Raw genomic sequence first — 20,977 nt, forward strand, 5'->3', positions numbered from 1 at the left:
GAATATTGGCATGAAAATTATGAAACCCATTAATGATCCCTGAAAGGACAACTAAATACAACATTTTAATTATGTGGCACACCCTGAACCTTGCATGCCATAAAAGAGAAACTTGGAAGTCTTTAAAAACACTTAGGATTATTAACAAAAGCGCTAAATAAATGCTAGTTGTTAACGTAGTAAAACATCCCAAGGCGTTTCACAGAAGCGTTATCAGACAAAATTTGACACCGAACCACATAAGGAGATATTAGGGTCTAAGAGGTAGGTTTTAAGGAGCGACTTCAGGGAAGAGAGAGGTGGAGAGATTTAGGGAGGAAATTCCAGAGCTTAGGGCTTAGGCAGCTGAAGGCACGGCTACCAATGGTAGAGCGAAGGAAATCGGGGATGCGCAAGAATTGGAGGAGGGCAGAGATCTCGGAGGGTTGTAGGGCTGTAGGAGGGTACAGAGATAGAGAGGGGCGAGGCCATGGAGGGATTTGAACATATGGATGAGAATTTTAAAATGGAGGCGTTGCCAGACTGGGAGCCAATATAAGTCAGCAAGCATTGGGATGATGAGTGAGCGGGACTTGGTGCGAGTTTCGGATACAGGCAGCATAGCTTTGGATGACCTCAAGTTTACGGAGGGTGGTAGATGGGAGGCCGGCCAGAAGAGCATTGGAATAATCAAGCCTGGAGGTCATAAAGGTATGGATGAGGGTTTCAGCAACACTTAGGGAGGGACAAGGTCGCCCCTGCCTCAGCCTATTTCTGTAACCTCTTCCAGTCCTACAACCCTCCGAGATCTATGCGCACCTACAATTCTGTCCTCTTGTGCATCTCCGATTTTCATTGCTCCACCATTGGTGGCCGTACCTTCAGTTGCCTAGGCCCTAAGCTCTGGAATTCCCTCCCTAAAGCTCTCTGTGTCTGTACCTTTCGCTCCTCCTTTAAGATGCTCCTTGTTGTCAGCTGTGGCTCAGTTGGTAGCACTCTCGCCTCTGTCAGAAGGTCGTGGGTTCAAGTCCCACTCCAGAGACTTGAGCACAAAATCTAAGCTTACACTCCAGTGCAGTCTTGAGGGAGTGCTGCATTATTGGATTTGCCATCTTTTGGATGAGACGTTAAACAGTCTGCCCTCTCAGGTGGACGCAATAGATCCCACGGCACTATTTCGAAGAAGAGCAGGAGAGTTATCCCCGGTGTCCTGGCCAATATTTATCCCTTAACCAACATCACTTCAAAAAAAAATTATCTGGTCATTATCATATTGCTGTTTGTGGGAGCTTGCTGTGCGCAAATTGGCTGCCGTGATTCCTAAATTACAACAGTGACTACAATTCAAAAATACTTAATTGGCTGTAAAGCGCTTTGGGATGTCCTGAGCTCGTGAAAAGCACTATATAAATGCAAGTCTTTGACCAAGTTGTCCTAATATCTCCTTATGTGGCTTGGTATCAAATTTTCTTTGATAACGCTCCTGTGAAGCACCTTGGGACGTTTTACTATGTTAAAGGCACTATATAAATGTAAGTTGTTGAAGTGAGTGCTGGAAGTGGGGTTGCCAACCTTCACGTTTTGTCCTGGTGTTTCCAGTAATTGAAGATTAATATCCCGCATACTGCTTTGAGCCACCCTGGAGAAAAATCATAGGGGCATATAAAAGAAATGAGAATAAAGGCTGTTTGACTGTTGAAGATCATCCAATCGGGTAATGAAGAGCCTATTTGCTTACCAATTGACATGGGAAGATGGTGCTTTGTGAGGATGGACTTGTCGGGTGACCAATGTTTGGGGCAGGGCAGTTGAAGGTGGAAGCTCATGTGATGAAATCTCCCGGAATACATCCAATCAGAGTTGGTAACACTAGTTGGGAGAGGAGCCCGCCTGAAAAATGTGAAATTTTGTGTGGACTTGATTTATAATTAACACAGTGAAGCTGAAGTTTTTTTTTATTTTCTCTAAAATGGGCCTATGGGCCTGGAGGCCTACAGAGCCTTTCAAAATTGGGGTTTATATATTGATTAAAAATTTGGTCCCTGGGTGGTTGACCACCAGCTTCAGAGATTTTCTTTCAACAAATTCAGTCTGAGGACTTTAAAGATTCACACAGTTGTAGTTGAAGCAGTCAGCTAAATTGTGTAATGACATTTTCAGCACGATGTGTTCTTGCTGAACAAGATATCTTTGTTTTAAAAGCACCCAATCTTTTTCTTAGCTCCAGAGGGTTAAAATGGGTGCCCAAAGCCTTGTTTTTATCCCATTCAATGCACAATATATTGGATATATACTTGAAAAGGAAAAATTTGCAGGGCTATTGGGAAAGAGCAGGGGAGTGGGACTAATTGGATTACTCTTTCAAAGAGCTGGCACGGGCTCAATGGGCGGAATGGCCTCCTGTATGATTCTGCGATTTTGTTTAAATTCTTCACATTTCAAAAGGAATTGGATAAATACTTGAAGGGAAAAAATTTGTAGGGCTACAGGGAAAGAGCGGGGGAATGGGACTAACCGGATTGCTCTTACAAAGAGCTGGCACGGGCTCGATGGGCCCAATGGCCTCCTTCTGTACTGTAACCATTCTATGATTTTTAAAGGAAAAACGGTTTTCTTTCCTCACAAAGCCTCTAAACTCCCTTGTTTTGGACCATTGCCAGGAGTTGAGCAATGTTCTTCGTTTTCTTAATTGTTTTAGTACAGTTACTGTCCAAAATATTGAATGTTGTTATTAAAGTTACTAATTTTAAAAAGAAAGAAGACATCAACACTTTTATCAGTGACTATTAAATAATTCTATGCTTACCAACCATAAAGTGCGAATGTAAGCTATTAAGATTCAAAAATGTTAAGCAAATATGGATTTAAAACAGCAACAATAGTAGATGCTGCAGCATCTTTCTACTCCAGTTTGCTTTGTATAGTAGTGGTATGCATCTGCCCACCACCCTGGTGCTCCCTGAAAATGCTCTGCACACTGAAAATTTGAGAAGCTAATGTCATCTGTGTTCAGTTGTCGATCCAACAAACAGTTCTGTGTTTTGTACCTAGTATTTCCACTGTAAGGTATCTGCTGCAGTAATTACCAAAGACTTTATTTAAGAACAACAGTTGTACTTTCAATTTGCACTGTGTTTATTACGCAACTGCTTCAGGAAGAAACAGCTCTGTGGTATCCTGGTGCCATGGAATTCATTGATTTTTATATTACAGGAAGGAATCCATAAGACAACACAAGAGAAATAACCCTTGTCTTGAAAATCATGATTTGCAGCTTCATTTCTTGCTGCCGCACCTTCCATAGTAGTTGAGGATTCGTTGGTCTATATGGACGGCCTAAGCTTTCCGATGCCCTTGCGTCCTCACTTCAATTCCTTTACAGGAGGTAGATGTTCATGTTGCTGCTGCCTGTGGGTTTTAGTACCTCTTTTACCTTACCACGTTGATGCCGAAGTGGGAGGTATGTTAGCTAACTAGCTTTATTTGAGTTCATTCAATGACGGTAAGCGAAAGGCAAGATCGGTTAGCTTGGGAAATGATGTCTATCGAGTATATACTCTTGACCTCAAGTCTGTTAAAATTTGCTAATTTTTATACCTTTCTTGACTACAAGTCACTAATCTAAATGTCCTTATAAGGCTTGCAACTATTTCTCTAGACTCAAAGGTAAGAACACATCGTGCTGAAAATCTCATTACACAGTTTAGCTGATTGCTTCCATGACACAGCTGGGTGAATCTTTAAAGATCAATGGATAAAGTCATACTATTGTCTGACATAGGAGAGATGATTTCATCTCATAATACCATTTGCCTTTACTTTCTCGTAACTCATATCTTCCTTATTCGAGGTCCCTGAACCCACTTCATTTAAGCCTGAGTTCCGCACTGTACCATGTACGGGTTCATTCATGGCCTTTCGTATAATAAGCATGCAGGTGCTTATTGTTTTGGGAGAGCAGCTTTAGCATTTCAATAGAGAAATTAAATGCGTGAAGTTCTGTTGTTCAACCTCTGCTTTTCTTTTGAAATACATACAAATCCTTTTTTGCCCATGTCTTTTTAACAGGTGCTGTGCGATAAATGCATTATTAGTTAAAAGTTGGCAGGATAGTTTACTTTAATAAACATATAAATAGTAAAAGGGGAGTCTAAGGAAGCATGGGACCGATTAGGGACTAAAATAGAGATCATCTTGTGGAGGCAGAGAGCACGCCAGAGGTACTAAATGAATACTTCGCATCCGTCTTCACTAGAGAAGAGGAAGCTGCCATTGTAGCAGTAAAGGAGGAGGTAGTAGCGAAATTGGATAGGATAAAAATAGATAAAGAGGAGATACTCAAAGTAGAAAAGTGACCTGGTCCAGAAGGGATGCATCCTAGGTTACTGAGGGAAGTAAGGGTAGAAATTGCGGAGGCTCTGGCCACAATCTTCCAATCCTCCTTAGATATGGGGATAGTGCCGGAGGACTGCAAATGTTGCACCATTGTTCAAAAAAGGGGAGAGGGATAAATTGCAAGTCAGTCTGCTTAATGTCGGTGGTGGGGATACTTTTAAAGACAATAGTCTGGGACAAAATAAATTGGCACTTGGAAAAGTATGGGCTAATAAATAAAAGTTAGCACGGATTTGTCAAAGGAAAATTAAAGCCCATGGGATTAAAGGGACAGTGGCAGTGTGGATACAAAATTGGCTAAGGGACAGAAAGCAGAGAGTAGTGGTGAACGGTGGTTTTTCAGATTGGAGCAAAGTATACAGTGGTGTTCCCCAGTGGTCAGTAATAGGGCCGCTGCTCTTTGATATATATCAATGACCTGGACTTGGGTAATTAGGGTATAATTTCAAAGTCTGCAGATGACACAAAACTCAGAAATGCAGTAAACAATGTGGAGGATAGTATCAGATCTCAGGATGATATAGACAGTTGAAATAGGCAGACAAATGGCAGATGAAATTTAACGCTGAGAAGTATGAAGTTTTGGTAGAAAGAATGAGGAGAGGCAATATAAACTAAATGGTATCATTTTAAAGAGGGTGCAGGAACAGTGAGACCTGGGGCTGTACATACACAAATCTTTTGAAGGTGGCAGGACAAATTGAGAAGGCTGTTAAAAAAGCATATGGGATCCTGGGCTTTATTAACAGAGGCGTAGAGTTCGAAAGCAAGGAAGTTATGTTAAACCTTTATGAAAGACTGGTTAGTCCTCAGCTGGAATATTGTGTTCAATTCTGGGCACCACACTTTAGGCCTTAGAGAGGGTGCAGATGAGATTTACTAGAATGGTACCAGGGAGGAACTTCAGTTATGCAGAGAAGCTGGGGCTGTTCTCCTTAGAACAGGCGGTTAAGGGGAGATTTGATAGAGGTGTTCAAATTCATGAATGGTTTTGACAGAGTAAATAAGGAGAAACTGTTCCCAGAGGACACACATTTAAGGTGATCTGCAAAAGAGCCCAAGGTGACATGAGGAAACATGTTTTTACGCTGTGAGTTGTGATGGTCTGGAAGGGTGGTGAAAGCAGATTCAATAGTAACTTTTAAAAGGGAATTGGATAAATACTTGAAAAAATTTACAGAGCTATGGGGAAAGAGCGGGGGAATGGGTCTAATTGGATAGCTCTTTCCAAGAGCTGGCACAGACACGATGGGCTGAATGGCCTCCTAAGCTGTACCTACTATGATACTATGGTCGGATCAATTTATAATTAGTAAGAATAATTGTTAATAGAAAGTGGAATTTATGATTTTGAACAACATTGGGAAAGAACAGGTATACTATTTTTAAATGGTAAATTTCACGTTTTAAGTCGGCTGAACCTAGGCCCAGCTGAATTTTGTAATTCTTTCTTTCAATCATTGTCTTTGGTATCACGTTAGTGAACAGAACTATCAAAACGTATTGGAGTGTAACATGCAAGACCTGTTTGCTAGGAATGTACTGAGTGAGTCAGTCTTGGAGTAGTCTGCAGTATGCCAGCCTTGCAGTCTGGATTTTAAATAAACAGGGCGATGGTGATAGCAAAAGGCAAGTGGGAGCGTGGGGGCATGTTGGATTACTCCTTCCTCATCGTCATTTGTTACTCATTTCCTCAGGAATCAGGAAGCCATAACTTCAGATTTCTTGCTCGGTAAACTGTTGACAGCCCTAAGGTGCAGCCTTTTGAAACTTATAAACAATAAAAATGGGACTTTAAAGTTGTTGATTCAGCCAGGGTTTCCGGCCATTTTAATGTTGTATTGCTGTAGTGTGGGAACGAGCAGGTCATCATTGTGTTTTTAGCTTGGGGACTGAGAGGAAATGAACTACCCAGTTTTTGATTTTACCATGAGAAATAGTGATTCATCACTATGTTTTAAGCTTTTAAAGGTAAACTATCTATCTTTTAAATGAAACAGTGGATTGGGGTGACCTGCTCTCAAGCTTCTCTGTGTCTCCGTTTGAACCAGCTGTCAAGAGTTGTGTGAGCAGCATAGAGGTGACTTGCCAACTAAATTTTCTTGTGCCCTTTGAGGAATTTACTTGGACTCCATTTCTACCCATCCCAACAATGATGCTGAGATTTGAAGTGGAGTTTAAGGGGTGATCATTCCCTCTCCTTCTGCCACTTATGCACCTTTTGAGCACAGGGAGCAGCAGCATCATAACCAGGGAGAGTAGGGCCAGCAGCAACGATTGCAGAGTGGCATCAAGGCCAGTTTAATGAAATAAATTGCCCTCCTTTCCTCCACCCCCAACAAATGTATCTACCCCTTGTTCACGAGAATCCATTTAGAAAGTTCTTCATTTCAAAATAAACTCTCCCCTTCAATGAAATAAATTTCCGCTTATCCCTTAGCCCAAACTCAACTCTCATCTTTTTTAATAAAAAGACCACATACTCTCAACCATAACTCAGAAAAATTTCATTCAGGGATCAGATTACAAGGTAGGAAGCAGCAAGAACAAACTTCATGCCTAGCATTGCATGCTGGTGATAATTATCAGGACAAACATTCACTAGGCTTTATTTTTACAATGGGCCAACAAAAGTGAAATTTGAGCAAGCAGCCCAAGCAAAAATAATGGCGATGAATTTTCATGCCGTTTTAGTCTTATTAGCGGTGTAGAAACAAGGCAGCAAAATTGGGCAGATGCTGCTTCAGTATGTTGTATGCCTTAAAATCGCCCTCCCCCACCCCAAGTTCCCTCACGCTCTGGGAACATAGGAAGAGGAGAAGGCCGTTCAGCCCCTCGAGCCTGTTCTGTCATTCAATTAGATTATGGCTGATCTGTACCTCAACTCCATTTACCTGCTTTTGATCCATATTGATCCACCTTGGTATCTTTGCCTAATAAATATCTGTCGATCTTAGTTTTGAAATTTTCAATTGAGCTAGCCTCAACAGCTTTTTGAGGAGAGTTCCAGAATTCCACTACCCTGTGTGAAGAAGTGCTTCCTGACAATACCCCTGAATGGCCTAGCTCCAATTTTAAGGTTATGCCCCCTTTGTTCTGGAATCCTCCACAAGAGGATATAGTTTCTCTACCCTATCAAATTCTTTAATCATCTTAAACACCTCAATTGATCACCCCTTAATCTTCTATGCCCAAGGGAACACAAATCTAGTCTATGCAACCTGTCCTCATAATTTAATCCTTTTAATCCGGGTATCATTCTGGTGAATCTGCACCGCACCCCCTGAGATGCGGTGCCCAGAATTGAATACAGGACTCCAGATGGGGTCAACCAGAGGCTTATACAACTGTAGCATAACTTCCATCCCTTTTGTATTCCAGACCCCTTGAGATAAGGACTTATAGTCCGTTAGCCTTTTAAATTTTTTTTTGTACCTGTCCACTAGTTTTTAGTGATTGTGTACTTGGACTCCTAAATTTCTCTGATCTTCTATACCCTAGCTGCTCAGCATTTAGAAAATACTCTAATCTATCTTTCTTGGGTTCAAAGTGGATAACCTCACACTTCCCCACACTGACCATCTGCCACAGTTTTGCCCACTCACTTATTCTATCAGTGTCCCATCGCAACTTTCTGCTCCCATCTACATTATTTACTGTGTCACATAACTTGGTGTCATTCGCAAACTTGGATATATGGCTCTCTATTCCTTCATCCAAGTCATTTATAAATATAGTGAAAATCTGAGGCTCCGGTACAGATCCCTGGGGGACCACACTGATTATTAGGGTCCCTGTTTTGGGGGTACTCGGCCCTAGGTTACCCTTTCAATAATTCGACTTGGCACTCCCAATCGGGTGTAACAAGGCTTTATTGCAACAGTAGCAGAATCAATAACACACACAGTATTTAAGCAACAATTGACAATCAAGGTGGATATTACCCAGTCCGAGTCTCTGAACAGCAGCGCAGCACGGTCTTGTTCGAATCTACTGCTGTGTTCTGTTCTCGTTGAGCCCGTTATTTATATCCTACCCTATGACTCTAACAAGGGTAAGGCTCCAGACGTCATCTGCCATTTAATGAGGTTACTTCACATGTGCTCTAGCATCAGCCAAAGCTTGTTACACACAGGCTGATTGCCTTTGGTCTGTCTAGCAGTTAACGATGTTCAGGCTTCCTGAGGTCACCTGCCATCTAAAGAGATTATCTTACAGTTCCCCAATTTGAGGGTGAAAAACATAGGATTCCTCACCAGGATGATTAATCATCTCCTCCCTCCCATAGAAGGGCAGCTAGCTTCTGATTCTTAGCGCGTTGGTTAAACCTTCTAAGCATACTTTTTAAACAACACATCATAATACTCAATTACAATAAAAGATGAGGAATGAGCATTGTCTTTATAGGGGTGATCTGGATGTCATGTTCCATCAGCAGCAATGTCCATTGTATCAGCTGCTGCGACGAGACCAATGTGTCACCAGGCTTTAGTAACAAGTTCGAAGGGGTGTGGGGAGGATGCACCCTGTAGCCCAGTGATATAAGTAAAATGCTTGATTGCCCAGAAGGTTGCTTGAAGGTGTCGCTCACATGGGTCAAATGTCTTCTCAACTCCAGTAAGGATGCGGGATGCATAAATGATTGGTGTCAATCTGCTTGCATCTCCTGGCATAGTACAGCTGCTAGGTTTTCGGCTGTGGCGCCACTTCCAGGTGAAACGGCTGATTTGGGTCCAGAGAGATCAAGCATGTAGCTTGTGCAACCGTATTCTTCAGTTTGGTTACTGCATCGTTATGTTCGTCCGTCCAATCCTGAACTGAATCATCGTTTCCTTTTGACTAAGTCGTACAATGCCTTAACGAGTTCTGCACACTGTGGAATGAACGATCGTTGGTACCCCCACCAGCTCTAAAAACGACCGGAGATCTGTGTTTGATACTGGCAATGGTGGCCTCTGTACAATGTCCACTTTGTGTCCGTGTCTTTCCGTCGTGTGACAAAGTAATTCCCAGAAAAGATACTTCTGATTGTAGTAACTGAGCTTTCTTGGGGTTGATCTTTAGACCGGCTATCCTTACTGCTCCAGGATATTCTGGGCAGACTATCAGATGGTGTTCTCGCGTCTTGGTGGCAATCAAAATGTGATCCACATATTGTAGAATAGACTGAGTGAGAACATCCCTTCAGTATAAATACCATATGCTTGTTGAAGATTGTAGGGGAGTTGTGGAACCCCTGTGACATTGTTGGTCGTTGAAAGTAAATGCGAACTTATACTGATCCTCCGGGTGAACTGGAACACTTCAGAATCCATTGGAGATAGCGAAGGCCGACAAGATCTTTGCCGTCCTTGGAACCCGTGCCAGCAACGTGGGTGAATCTCTCACCACAGGTATGCACAAAGGTGTGACTGAGTTCAATTTCCTGTAATCAATTGTCAATCGCCAACTCCCAGTCTGCGGGATCTTCACTATTCTTTACACTTGTATGAGCCCTTTTAGTTTCATACTATTCTCACTTTTGTTGACCAGGATTGTTTAATTACACTATGTATTATACAGTACAAAACTAAGGAAAGGGCTTATACAAATGCAAAGAAAGTGGAGATCCCACAGACTGGGAGAGATATAAAGAACAGGAAAGGGATACAAAGAAAGTGGTGAGAGCTGCAAAAAGGGAATACAAGAAAAAACTTGTGAGGGATATCAAAGACAACATTAAAGGTTTTTACAATGCATTAATTCTTCAAAATTCAGCCTTCCCTTTTTAGGGAAGAAAATCACATCAACAGATAGCTTCTGGGTGACCCAGGCTAAACCCGGCTCTTGTGGAGATTGACCCCAGTAAGAATGGATCAAACAGCAGTAGAGGAGCGCCATAATGAGGCACATGCCTTTATAAGATTGGTCATCGAGAGGACTGTAGGTATCTTAATATGTTTTCGCTGCCTGGACAGGTCAGGAGGGCCTCTGCAATATGCTCCAGTGTGTGTCACGTTAGTTATATCCTTTTATACCCTTCACAACTTTGCCATTCAAGAAAGACTGGACCAGAAGTGCGAAGTGATACATTTTGGCAGGAAGAACGAGGAGAGGCAATATAAACTAAATGGTACATTTCTAAAGGGGTTGCAGGAACAGACAGACCAGAGGGTATATGTGCACAAATCTTTGAAGGTGGCAGGGCAGGTTGAGAAAGTGGTTAAAAAAGCATATGGGATCATAGGCTTTATTAATGGAGGCATAGATTACAAAAACAAGGAAGTTATGTTGAACCTTTGTAAAACACTGGTTCGGCCACAACTGGAATATTGTGTCCAATTCTGGGTGCTGCACTTTAGGAAGGATGTGAAGACCTGAAGGTGCAGAAAAGATTTACTATATTGGTTCCAGGGATGAGGGACTTCAGTTACGTGGATAGACTGAAGAAATTGGGGTTGCTCTCCTTAGAGCAGGGAAGGTTGAGAGGAGATTTGATGGAAATGTTCAAAATCATGAAGGGTTTAGATAAAGTAGATAAAGAGAAACTGTTCCCATTGGCAGAAGGGTCGAGAAGCAGAGGATACCGATATAGGGTGATTGGTTCTTTGGCCAAAGGCGAAATGAGGGAGAGTGTTTTTATGCAGCGAGTAGTTATGATCTGGAATGCGCTGCCTGAAAGGGTGGTGGAAGTAGATTCAATCATGGTTTTCAAAAAAGGAATTGGATAAATACTTGAAGGGAAAAAATTTGCAGGGCTACGGGGCAGGGGAATGTGACTAACTGGATTGCTCTGACAAAGAGCCGGCATGTGCTTGATGGGCCGAATGGCCTCCTGTGCTGTAATCATTCTATGATTCTGTGTCTTGACATTGCTGGCGAGGTAGCCCTGGCATTGCTGGTGCTGGAACTACATGGAGGAGAGTATCATAATGACTTGCACTCGGAGGACTCCTCAGTAGGAGGTGTTTGGCTGCTCATGTTCCATGAAAGGGTTATGGGACTGAACTGGCCCATGTCTCATGGCAGTAGGGTTGCCAAGCCTCCTGGATTGCCTGGAAGTCTCTGGGAATGAACAATTGATCTTGAGGCTGCTGCTGGCGACCTGGGAGAAAAGTTCCTTGAATGCGCACCATGCTGGCTGTCTTCGCTTTCAGCCAATCAGCCATGCATTCCCTGGCTCCTGCTGGAATATCCTCATAGCTGGTCGCACTGCAGTGGGGCTGCTGCGGAGTGCTCAAGGAAAAAGACGAGGACACCGGAGAGTCAGAACGGAGATGGAATCAGAATTTTTGAGAGGATGAGAGCGGATTGCAAGGATCTGAGTTGGGAGTGCCTGGAAGGTGGGGGAAAAGCATCTCTCTGCACTGCTTATAGCCAGTCCAGAGAGTAAATCCTTATCTATCCTCTATGGTTGGCAACCTTCCTGGAATCGATTTCCCGGGCACTGCTGGCAATCCGGGAGAAATATACTTCTGCGCCTCCGAACTGTCAATTCCCACCCCGCACCATCCTATCTGCCTCCATGGAGCTGGAGACAATCACCAGATTGAGTGATTTTTTTTTTTGTTGTATGGCCACTGGTTTCCCCCCATTGTTGCCCTTAAGTTCACCGTAGAGGCTGCTTGCCGCACTTCCTGTGAAGTTACGGCAGTGGATGGGACCAGAGACAAGGAAATTTGCTGAGCCCGCTGCAGCCTACCTTGCTTGCTTTATTGTAATGAGCCAGCAGGAGCAGGACTACCCGTACCAGGGGCAGGAGCCAAATGACTAGGGTATGCGGCCTCCAGCTCTTCAGCTGAGTCCAGCGATGATAAGTTTGCAAGATGAGTATAGGATTCTCAGGTTACCAATGAACAGAATATGCATTGTGATCCTTGAGCTCCAATTTCAGCACCATCAGTTGTTTTAAAAAAATTTATTGCCTTCAATGGCAGTCAGTGGTACCCTCAGCAAAGCAAAGATAGCACAGCCAGCTATTCCTATATTTAAAAAGGGAAGATAGGACCAGTCCAAGGAACTATAGACCAATTAGCTTAACATCGGTGGTAGGAAAGATGATGGAATCCTTACTGAAAGATGTAATAGCAAAACATCTAGAAACTGAAAATATAATATAGTAGTCAGCACGGATTTCAAAAGGGAAGGTCATGCTTGACCAACCTTATTGAATTCTTTGAAGAAGTATCAGAAAGGGTAGACAAGCGTAATGTAGTAGATGTAATATATTTGGATTTTCAAAAGGTCTTCGATAAGGTACTGCATAGTAGTCTCATGACTAAGGTCAGAGCATGTGGTCTCGGGACAGATAGCAAAATAGATATCAAGCTGGCTACAAAACCGTAGGGGTTAAAGGTAGTCACTCAGACTGGCAAAAGGTGTGAAGTGGTGTTCCACAAGGATTGGTGCTGGGACCACTGTTGTTCACCATTTACATAAACGATTTGGACTTGGGAATCGGAAGTACAATTTCAAAATTTCTAGACGACATTAAATTGGGAGCTATAGTTGATACCGAGGAGGACTCGACAAAATACAGAAAGACATTAATAAACTTGCAGAATGGGCGTGTAATTGGCAAATGAATTTCAGCATCGATATGAGTGAACTATTACATTTTGCTAGGAAAAATAAGGGGGTCACATACTCCTTGGATAATAAGAGGGTGGGGTAGAGGAACAGAGATCTGGGGGTACATATACACATCACTAAAAATAGCGACGCAGGTTAATAAGGCCGTTTTTTAAAAAAAAAAGCAAACCAAGCACTGGGGTTCATTTCTAGAGGGATAGAATTGAAAAGTAGAGAGTTATGTTAAACTTGTGTAGAACCTTGGTTAGACCACACTTGGAGTACTGTGCACAGTTCTGGTCGCCTTATTACCAAAAGGATATAGCGGCACTGGAGAAGGTGCAAAAAAGATTTACCGGGATGATACCCAAACTGAAAGGTGAAACCTATCAGGAAAGATTGAGCAGACTGAGGCTCTTTTCTCTAGAAGAGAAGACTGAGGGATGACCTGATAGAGGCTTTGAAGATTATGAAAGGGTTTAATGGGGTAGACGTAGAGAAGATGTTTCCACTTGCAGGGGAGACCAGAACTAGGGGCCATAAATTCAATAGGGAAGTCAGGAGAAACTTCTTTACCCTCACTGCTGGCTTGTTTAATGGCAACTGTCAAATCCTGAAAGCCCAGAGAGATAGCAGCCTGCATCGTGGCCACCATGCTCTGGAATCTGCAGTGCAGACTGCTCTCCATTCTCTCCCCTATTGCCAATAGAGGTGCAGTCTGTGTTTCCATGATGATGGAGATGCTGGCCTCTTGGTTGGGCATCTGCTGCAGATTCCACTGGAGCTGCTACACTCTCCATTGGTTCCAGCAATGGAGACAAAGCTTCCGTGATGTTGCTGCAAATGAGAACTGTAGACTTCAGAGTCACACCTGACGTCCTTGGAGATTGACCTCTGAACCTGCACATGGTTGTGACGTTTCTTGAACATCATTATTTTCAGGAGAGAACCCATGAATTCTGAGTCCTACGACTGATACAATAGGCAGCCTTCTTCTCCGCCTCTGCTGGGAAGGTGGGACATTCTCACTCACTACTCACTTCCCACTCCCTTGTGCTCTGGGAATGATCCAGTGCCATATCATCGCTAACACTATTTAAGTTCCCCAGGATGAAAGTATCTGAGCTGGTTCCTGGGATTTAGGAAGCTAGTGATGCAGGATGTTGGAGGGGGTTGAGGCAAAAGAACATGGAGCAGGAGATCTCTGGAGGAACTCATGGCTAGGCTTTAGTCTTCCATCATCTCCCTCATAATCATTGTGGTTGTGTTTCTATTCTTCCTTCGCCTCCTGTCCTCCCAATTGCTGTGGTGGATCATCAGGCAAGGATAGTGGAAGCTAAAAATGTGAGAATTACCCAGTTGGGATTAAGGAGTTAGAAGGAGTGGATGATTGTCTGTGTGGTGCTTGACAAGGATGCCACAACGACAGTGTAGGTGTTTGATCACTAACCTGGCCTATGCCACTGACTGCCATCTCCCACTGCAAAAGCAGAGTGCCACCCTATGAGCTCCATGGCATACCTGGGCATTTGGAAAGTAATGTACATTTGCCTCTGTGATGCTACATCAATGTGGAGATGCCGGTGATGGACTGGGGTTGACAATTGTAAACAATTTTACAACACCAAGTTATAGTCCAGCAATTTTATTTTAAATTCACAAGCTTTCGGAGGCTTCCTCCTTCCTCAGGTGAACGTTCACCTGAGGAAGGAGGAAGCCTCCGAAAGCTTGTGAATTTAAAATAAAATTGCTGGACTATAACTTGGTGTTGTAAAATTGTTTACAAATGCTACATCAAGGTATAGTGAAGAGTTGGTAAGATGATTTATATGGCAGAGTTGTAAAATTAAGCACAACGTGAGCAGTGGTTATCTTAGTAACCTTCTTGAGACCAGCAATTTCCTTCCTTATCTGCTGTCTGGAGAGTGGTTCTCGTATCCCACATCACACTTCCAACACAGATTCACTGAAAGGAGCAGTTTGAGATATTGTAACTTGCTCCAGCCAATTTCCTCTAATGACAGCTTTAAAGGCGAAGCAACAACCCTTTAAGAGCAACTGCGCTCTATATTCTGACCCCTGTGCTCCTCCAGCCGCCATGCTTTCTGTTGGGAGCGTTGCAATATTATGTGAATGAGATGACCTTGCATTATGGCATGAGTTGAGCTAAATGGAAGGCAGGTCATGCAGTGCCTGAAGAGAACAATTCCCATACCTTTGCTCCTGGATTGTATTATCAATCAACTGGTTTTCCTTTTTTAAAAAAAAAATCAAATATTTTTAATGTGATTTTTAAAATTTAAATCGGGTGTGAATGATATTTTGCTTACAAAAATTTTATTACATTTTTTAAACCATTCTGTTTACTTAATGTATCAGATTTATAAGCGTTAATGTAATAGTTCTTCAGAAACTTGATTACTCTTTAGGGCTAGAAGGCTACCTATAATTGCATAATTGGTGTGTCTTTATATGAGTACATTTCAAAGTACATGCAGAAGAACTTTTTTGTTAATAGAGCTCTGTTAATTTTGTGTGTAGGTGAAAGCAGTATTAGATCTGTCTTTTTAAAAAGATTATTTATAAAGGGGAATTATATTAACTGCTTGAACTCATAGTCTAATCCAAATTACTGATTCATTTAACTTGCAATTTCTGAGCTTGGATGAGTGGTTTAGGATGACAAGAAGTGTTGCCTGGTAGTAGTTGCAAAGCAAATCCCCATCATCAGGTGCATACAAAGGTGTTAATGAAACCATGGTGTAAATCAAATCCTCCTTCCCTCCCTACTATGTCCAAGCAACTGGCCCAGGCCAAGCCCTTCTGCTCCATAAAAATAAGCTCCTGGGCAAGGGGAGATGTATCTCAGCCCCAGCCATTAATAATTGGCCTTAATAGTTACTGCAACAGGTTATTACCTTGGTTACAATGCTAGCCTCATTCTTCCTCATTGCTGGTTCCTGGTTTACAAGACCACTTCTGTTGCCTGATGCAGTTGCTTCCCTAGCTCCTCCAGATGGTACTTCAGTGTTTTTTTTCAGCTTCACCATTTTTATCACCACCACCTCTGCCTGGTTCTGGTGGCTGGCAAAGCAAGATGCCTGGGATTTTGAGGATAATTTTGAACTCTTCCTTTCTTTGGCGATCTTACTTTTTAAACATTCTCCTGACATCTAACTTAGTTCTATGCTTACATAGCTGATATCCATGACCCTTCATTTTCCCCTAACCTATTTAGTACAAATACTAAAATAAAAGCAAAATACAGTGGATGCTGGAAATCTGAAAAAAAACAGAAAATGCTGGAAACTCAGCTGGTAACGTTTCAAATGTTCTCCACAGATGCTGCCTGACCTGCTGAGTGTTTCTAGTTTTCTGTTTTTAGTACAAATATTATGTCCACACAGACACAGTCTAGTCCCTTTTAATCATTATAAACATTTAAATTATATTACCCCGAAGTTTGCACTTTTCTAGTGTAAAAAGACCCAGCTCTCTAAGCCTATCATGATAACTAAAGGCTTTCAAACTAGTGATTATTCGAGTGAACCTTTTCCGGAGCTTCTGTATCATTTACCATGTGAGACCAAAACTGGACACACTGTTCCAGGGGAGGCCTAACCAGGCTCTTGTACAATGACACTGGGCTTTTGTTTGTTTTATACTGGATATATCTCAGCTGTCTGTCTGATGGCACTCTTGTCTCTGTCAGACATTAATGGCTTAAGCTCCACTCCAGAAACTTGAGCCCATAATTTAGGAAGACACTGCAATTCAGTACTGACTTTTGTAAATAATTTTACAACACCAAGTTATAGTCCAACAATTTTGTTTGAAATTCACAAGCTTTCGGAGGCTTCCTCCTTCCTCAGGTGAATGTGGAAATGAAATCCTCGAACCCTTCACATTTATAAATCACAGAACAATACCTGGTGATTACAGATAGTCTTTCCAACTGCCCGTTGCCAAGGCAATCACAGTGTGCAGACAAAGAGGTGTTACCTACATGGCCACCGAATATACAAACAACCAAAAAAAAACAGAGAGAGGCAGAAACATAGAAACATCCGGAAGGAAGAGAAAGACAGCAAATGACCCGTTATATTAAAAACAGATAACTTTTGTTCACTGGTGGGGTTACGTGTAGCGTGACATGAACCCAAGATCCCGGTTGAGGCCGTCCTTGTGGGTGCGGAACTTGGCTATCAATTTCTGCTCGACGATTTTGCGTTGTCGTGTGCCTCGAAGGCCGCCTTGGAGTACGCTTACCCGAAGGTCGGTGGCTGAATGTCCTTGAATGTACTGACTTGTCAGAGGTGTTGAATTTCAGATGAGATTTCAAGCCTGTTCAAATGGACTGAATGTACTGACTTGTCAGAGGTGTCGAATTTCAGATGAGATTTCAAGCCTGTTCAAATGGATGTCAAAAAATTGCATGGCACAATTTGAAGAGGTGGGGAGTTTTCTCAGTGTCCTGGCCAGCATTTATTCCTTAGCCATAGCCACTAAAAGAAATTAATTGGTCTTTTAGCGATTTATGGGATCTTGCAAATTGGCTGCAGCTTTTGCTTACAAAATTGCGATGACTACACTTCAAAAGTAATTCATGGGCTATGAAGAGTTTTGGATGTTCTGAGAATGTGAAAAGTTCTATGTTTTTTCTACCATGTTTGTTTCACTGAATTGTTCATCTTCCATATATAACTCTTTTCACATCATTAGGTTAAGCTGTTATATGATATATTTTATACAGAGTGAGTGTGTGATAAAGACAGATTTTTAAAGTGTATTACAATAGTTGAATGATACCTTTTTTATTTTTCAATTTGTAGTTGGTTAAATCCATTGTTTCGAATTGGATACAAAAGGAGACTAGAGGAAAATGACCTGTACAAAGTGCTTCCAGAAGATGGATCTGCTAGATTAGGAGAAGAACTGCAATGGTAAATATTCCTATTTTCTGTTCTGCTCCTTCGGATTACATTAACGTGTATTCAGCATCAATGTGGCTAATTTACTTATTAGACTAAGTGTTTCGTGTACTGTACTGTGGCAAACTGATCTTGCTAGAGTATTTTAATGTCTGCGTTGGCAAGGGCACCAGCCATGGCAGGATGCCATCAGAAGTGATGGTGTCAGAGAAATGTTAGCAGCAGTTGTATTCTACTGATAACCAAATAAGCTGATCATTAACTAGTCACTAATAGACTTTCTTGTCTGACTGCCAAGTACAAAGTAACTTGCATGCACTCTTGTTCTAAATGTTATCACTCCATCATACGTTAGCGTGACAATCTAGAGTGAGACCCACCAGACCTATGTGAAGAGTTGACTACGAGACAGACCTTAAATAGTTTATCTAAGCTCTTGCTGTTGCATAATGCAAGCTCATAAATCACATATGCGCCTGCATTTTAAATGCCACAAAGGCACAGATTTCAACCAGGCTGCAGTGATGAGCTTAAAAGAATGTTCATAAACATTTGTGAGCCAACATAGGATCGAAGACGAGTGTGACATGTTATGGGACATGGTTTATCAGCCTGCATATGAAGCAGTAAGTGCCTTCAAGATTTAGAATGCGATAGAATGATCCAGGTACATTCACAGGTGTCAGCCTTGGCTCAGTGGTAGCGTTCTCATCTCTAAGTCAGAAGGTCGTGGGTACAAGCCCCACTCCGGAGGTGAGCACATGATATATACTGACATTTCAGGTCAGTAGTGAGGGGGTGCTGCCCTGTCGGAAGTGCTGTCTTTTAGATGAGACGTTAAACCACTCAAGTGGATGTAAAAGTTCCCATGGCACTATTTGAAGAAGAGCTGGGGAATTCTTCCGGTGCCCTGGTCAATATTTATCCCTCAATCAACATCGCTAAAATGGGTTATCTGGTCATTTATTTCATTGTTGTTTGTGGGACCTTGCTATGTGTAAATTGGCTGCCGCATTTCCCTACACTGCAATGGAAAGTACTTCGTTGGATGTGAAGTTGTCACGAAAGGCTCTATATAAATGCAAGTTCTTTCTTTTACATTTGAGCGAGAAGCGCAGTGCATGGCTCAATTGGCTTAATAACCAATCTCAGCAGAAATTTGTGCGTGGGCTACCTGTCACCAGCTATACTGCGGCAAGTGCCATGTTGATTTCCACATTCCCTCAGTATTCCGATCAGATCGAGGTCTTAGCGAAATACCAGAAAGATAACCAGAACATAAACTCAGCAAGCTCGATTAAAATAAACTTTCCAGCTGGAATGGGGGAAGGAAAACTTTACAGGAACAATAAGTTAATCATTGATAATATAACATTTATTTTCAGAATGGCTTAATGATTTATGTCTTATTACTGTGGTTAATTTTCTGTGTAGATTGGTGTAATGTAATATCCCCTGCTGAGCTGGAAGAGTGATAGATGGTGAAGGAAGTTTATGTAATAGATTTAATGTCAATAAACAGTAACTTAATCTCAACTTAAAAAAAGAATCACCAAACTTTGACATTTGATACTGTGTCCCTCTCATCAAATACTTAGGGTTAAATTTGGACCCACTTTTGGAAAATCAGTTTTAATGTGCCATAGCACAGGAGACTATTTTGGCCCAATTTCCTGATGAATGTCTCTCCCACCCACTCCCTTCCCACCTAATTTCGATAGCCTATCAGTGGAGGAGAGCTTGCCCATAGAGCTTTGCTTGTAGTGCACAAGTTTAAGCATTGGAAAATCTAGCAAGAATGCAGTTCATGTAGGGATGCTGCTTTTAAAGGGCTGCAGCTAGTCAATAAAGGAGAAGTTGTGGTTGGTATAGAAAAATGGAGTAGTTGATCACAATGGCACATTGGAGGCAAGTGGGCAACACTGCTTCCATTGATGCTGAAGATTGAGGCCATGCTACATGAGGTGCACCAAAGGAGACTGACCCTATTTGGGGCTGAAGGCAATCCTCCAGTGCAAGCGCAAGAGAGACTACCTACTGGGTCCATGCAATCCTTTAAGTTCCTTGCTCCTGGCTGCAAGTGAAAACGTTTTCTGGTATCAGGTGGTGGAGGTGATGGTAAATGTGCTTCACACTGTTACACACCTTTCTTGTGGGGCTCATCAAGCATCACAAGTTGAGGACTATCATACTGTCTTGGAGCATTTGAAGCATCAAACACAACCATTATTTTTTCCAAACAGTTTTACTGTGGCAAAGCTGGATGGTATATTTCTATTGCAGGTGGAAGTGGCAGACATGGAAGAGCAAACAGATGTTCAGGCTTCTATCTCTGCTGTTGCAGGGTTTCTCCCTGCAGCAGTCATAAACCTAGAGGTTAGCTCTGGTCTACTCCCTTCCTCCCTCTCCTCTGTGTTCCTTCTTGCAAAAATGAAACTACCGTCGACTATATCGCATACTGATGGCATCTTGGCTGCTTCTTGGACAATGATGCATACTGGTAGTTTTGTGGCCGGATATCACCAGAACATTAACTGAGTGAAAACCCTTTTTCTATGGCATTTATGATTTTATAACTGTTGCTGCTCTGATGCAAAAATAACATATATTCCTGAATTCTTAGTTGTATTTGCACCAGGGTATAGTGTGGTGTTTGAGGAAAGCCTCACTGTTCACTTAAGATCTAACCTGCTCATTGTCTAGCTACCAATAAAATGAGAGCCAGGACTCCGTATGCCCCTACCATACGCATGCATACAATCTACTTTTTAATTTTTCATTGACCTCATGATTGCTAATGTAATCGGTACGATGATATATATAGGCAGGTTCTTTCAACAGTATTGCGTTTGTAATTGCAGTACATTGCCAGTTTTGAAGAAGAAACATTGAGAAGCAATGCATTTTACAAATGCACACTCAAATTTCACACATGCAGGTGTGCACTCATCCACACACTTGTGGACTTGTTGGGGGCAAAATTTGACTTGCGCTGATAACAGGTGCGAAGTTGGCGGAGCAGTAGCTCTGCATTCCAGTTCGTAACAGCCTGAGGCCCTAGCCAAACTCTGCTTCGGACCTCATTTAAATGCTATGGGCGCCAAATGGGTATAAGCCTAATG

General features: G+C 42.2%; 1 protein-coding gene across 3 annotated transcripts in view; it reads left to right on the forward strand.

Moving 5' to 3' along the window:
* The window catches only part of abcc4 (ATP binding cassette subfamily C member 4 (PEL blood group)), a 376,726-nt gene that overhangs the window by 16,710 nt on the left and 339,039 nt on the right, over window positions 1-20,977 (forward strand). For 2 of the 3 annotated variants that reach the window (XM_067986483.1, XM_067986484.1), the window contains one exon: window positions 17,757-17,867. In XM_067986483.1, the coding sequence (XP_067842584.1) occupies window positions 17,757-17,867 (111 nt within the window). Of the gene's footprint in view, window positions 1-17,295; window positions 17,378-17,756; window positions 17,868-20,977 lie in introns of those variants that run through there. The other variant, XM_067986485.1, reaches the window with a different exon arrangement.

Source organism: Heptranchias perlo, chromosome 6 (assembly GCF_035084215.1).
Source record: "Heptranchias perlo isolate sHepPer1 chromosome 6, sHepPer1.hap1, whole genome shotgun sequence".
Taxonomy (NCBI): Eukaryota; Metazoa; Chordata; class Chondrichthyes; order Hexanchiformes; family Hexanchidae; genus Heptranchias; species Heptranchias perlo.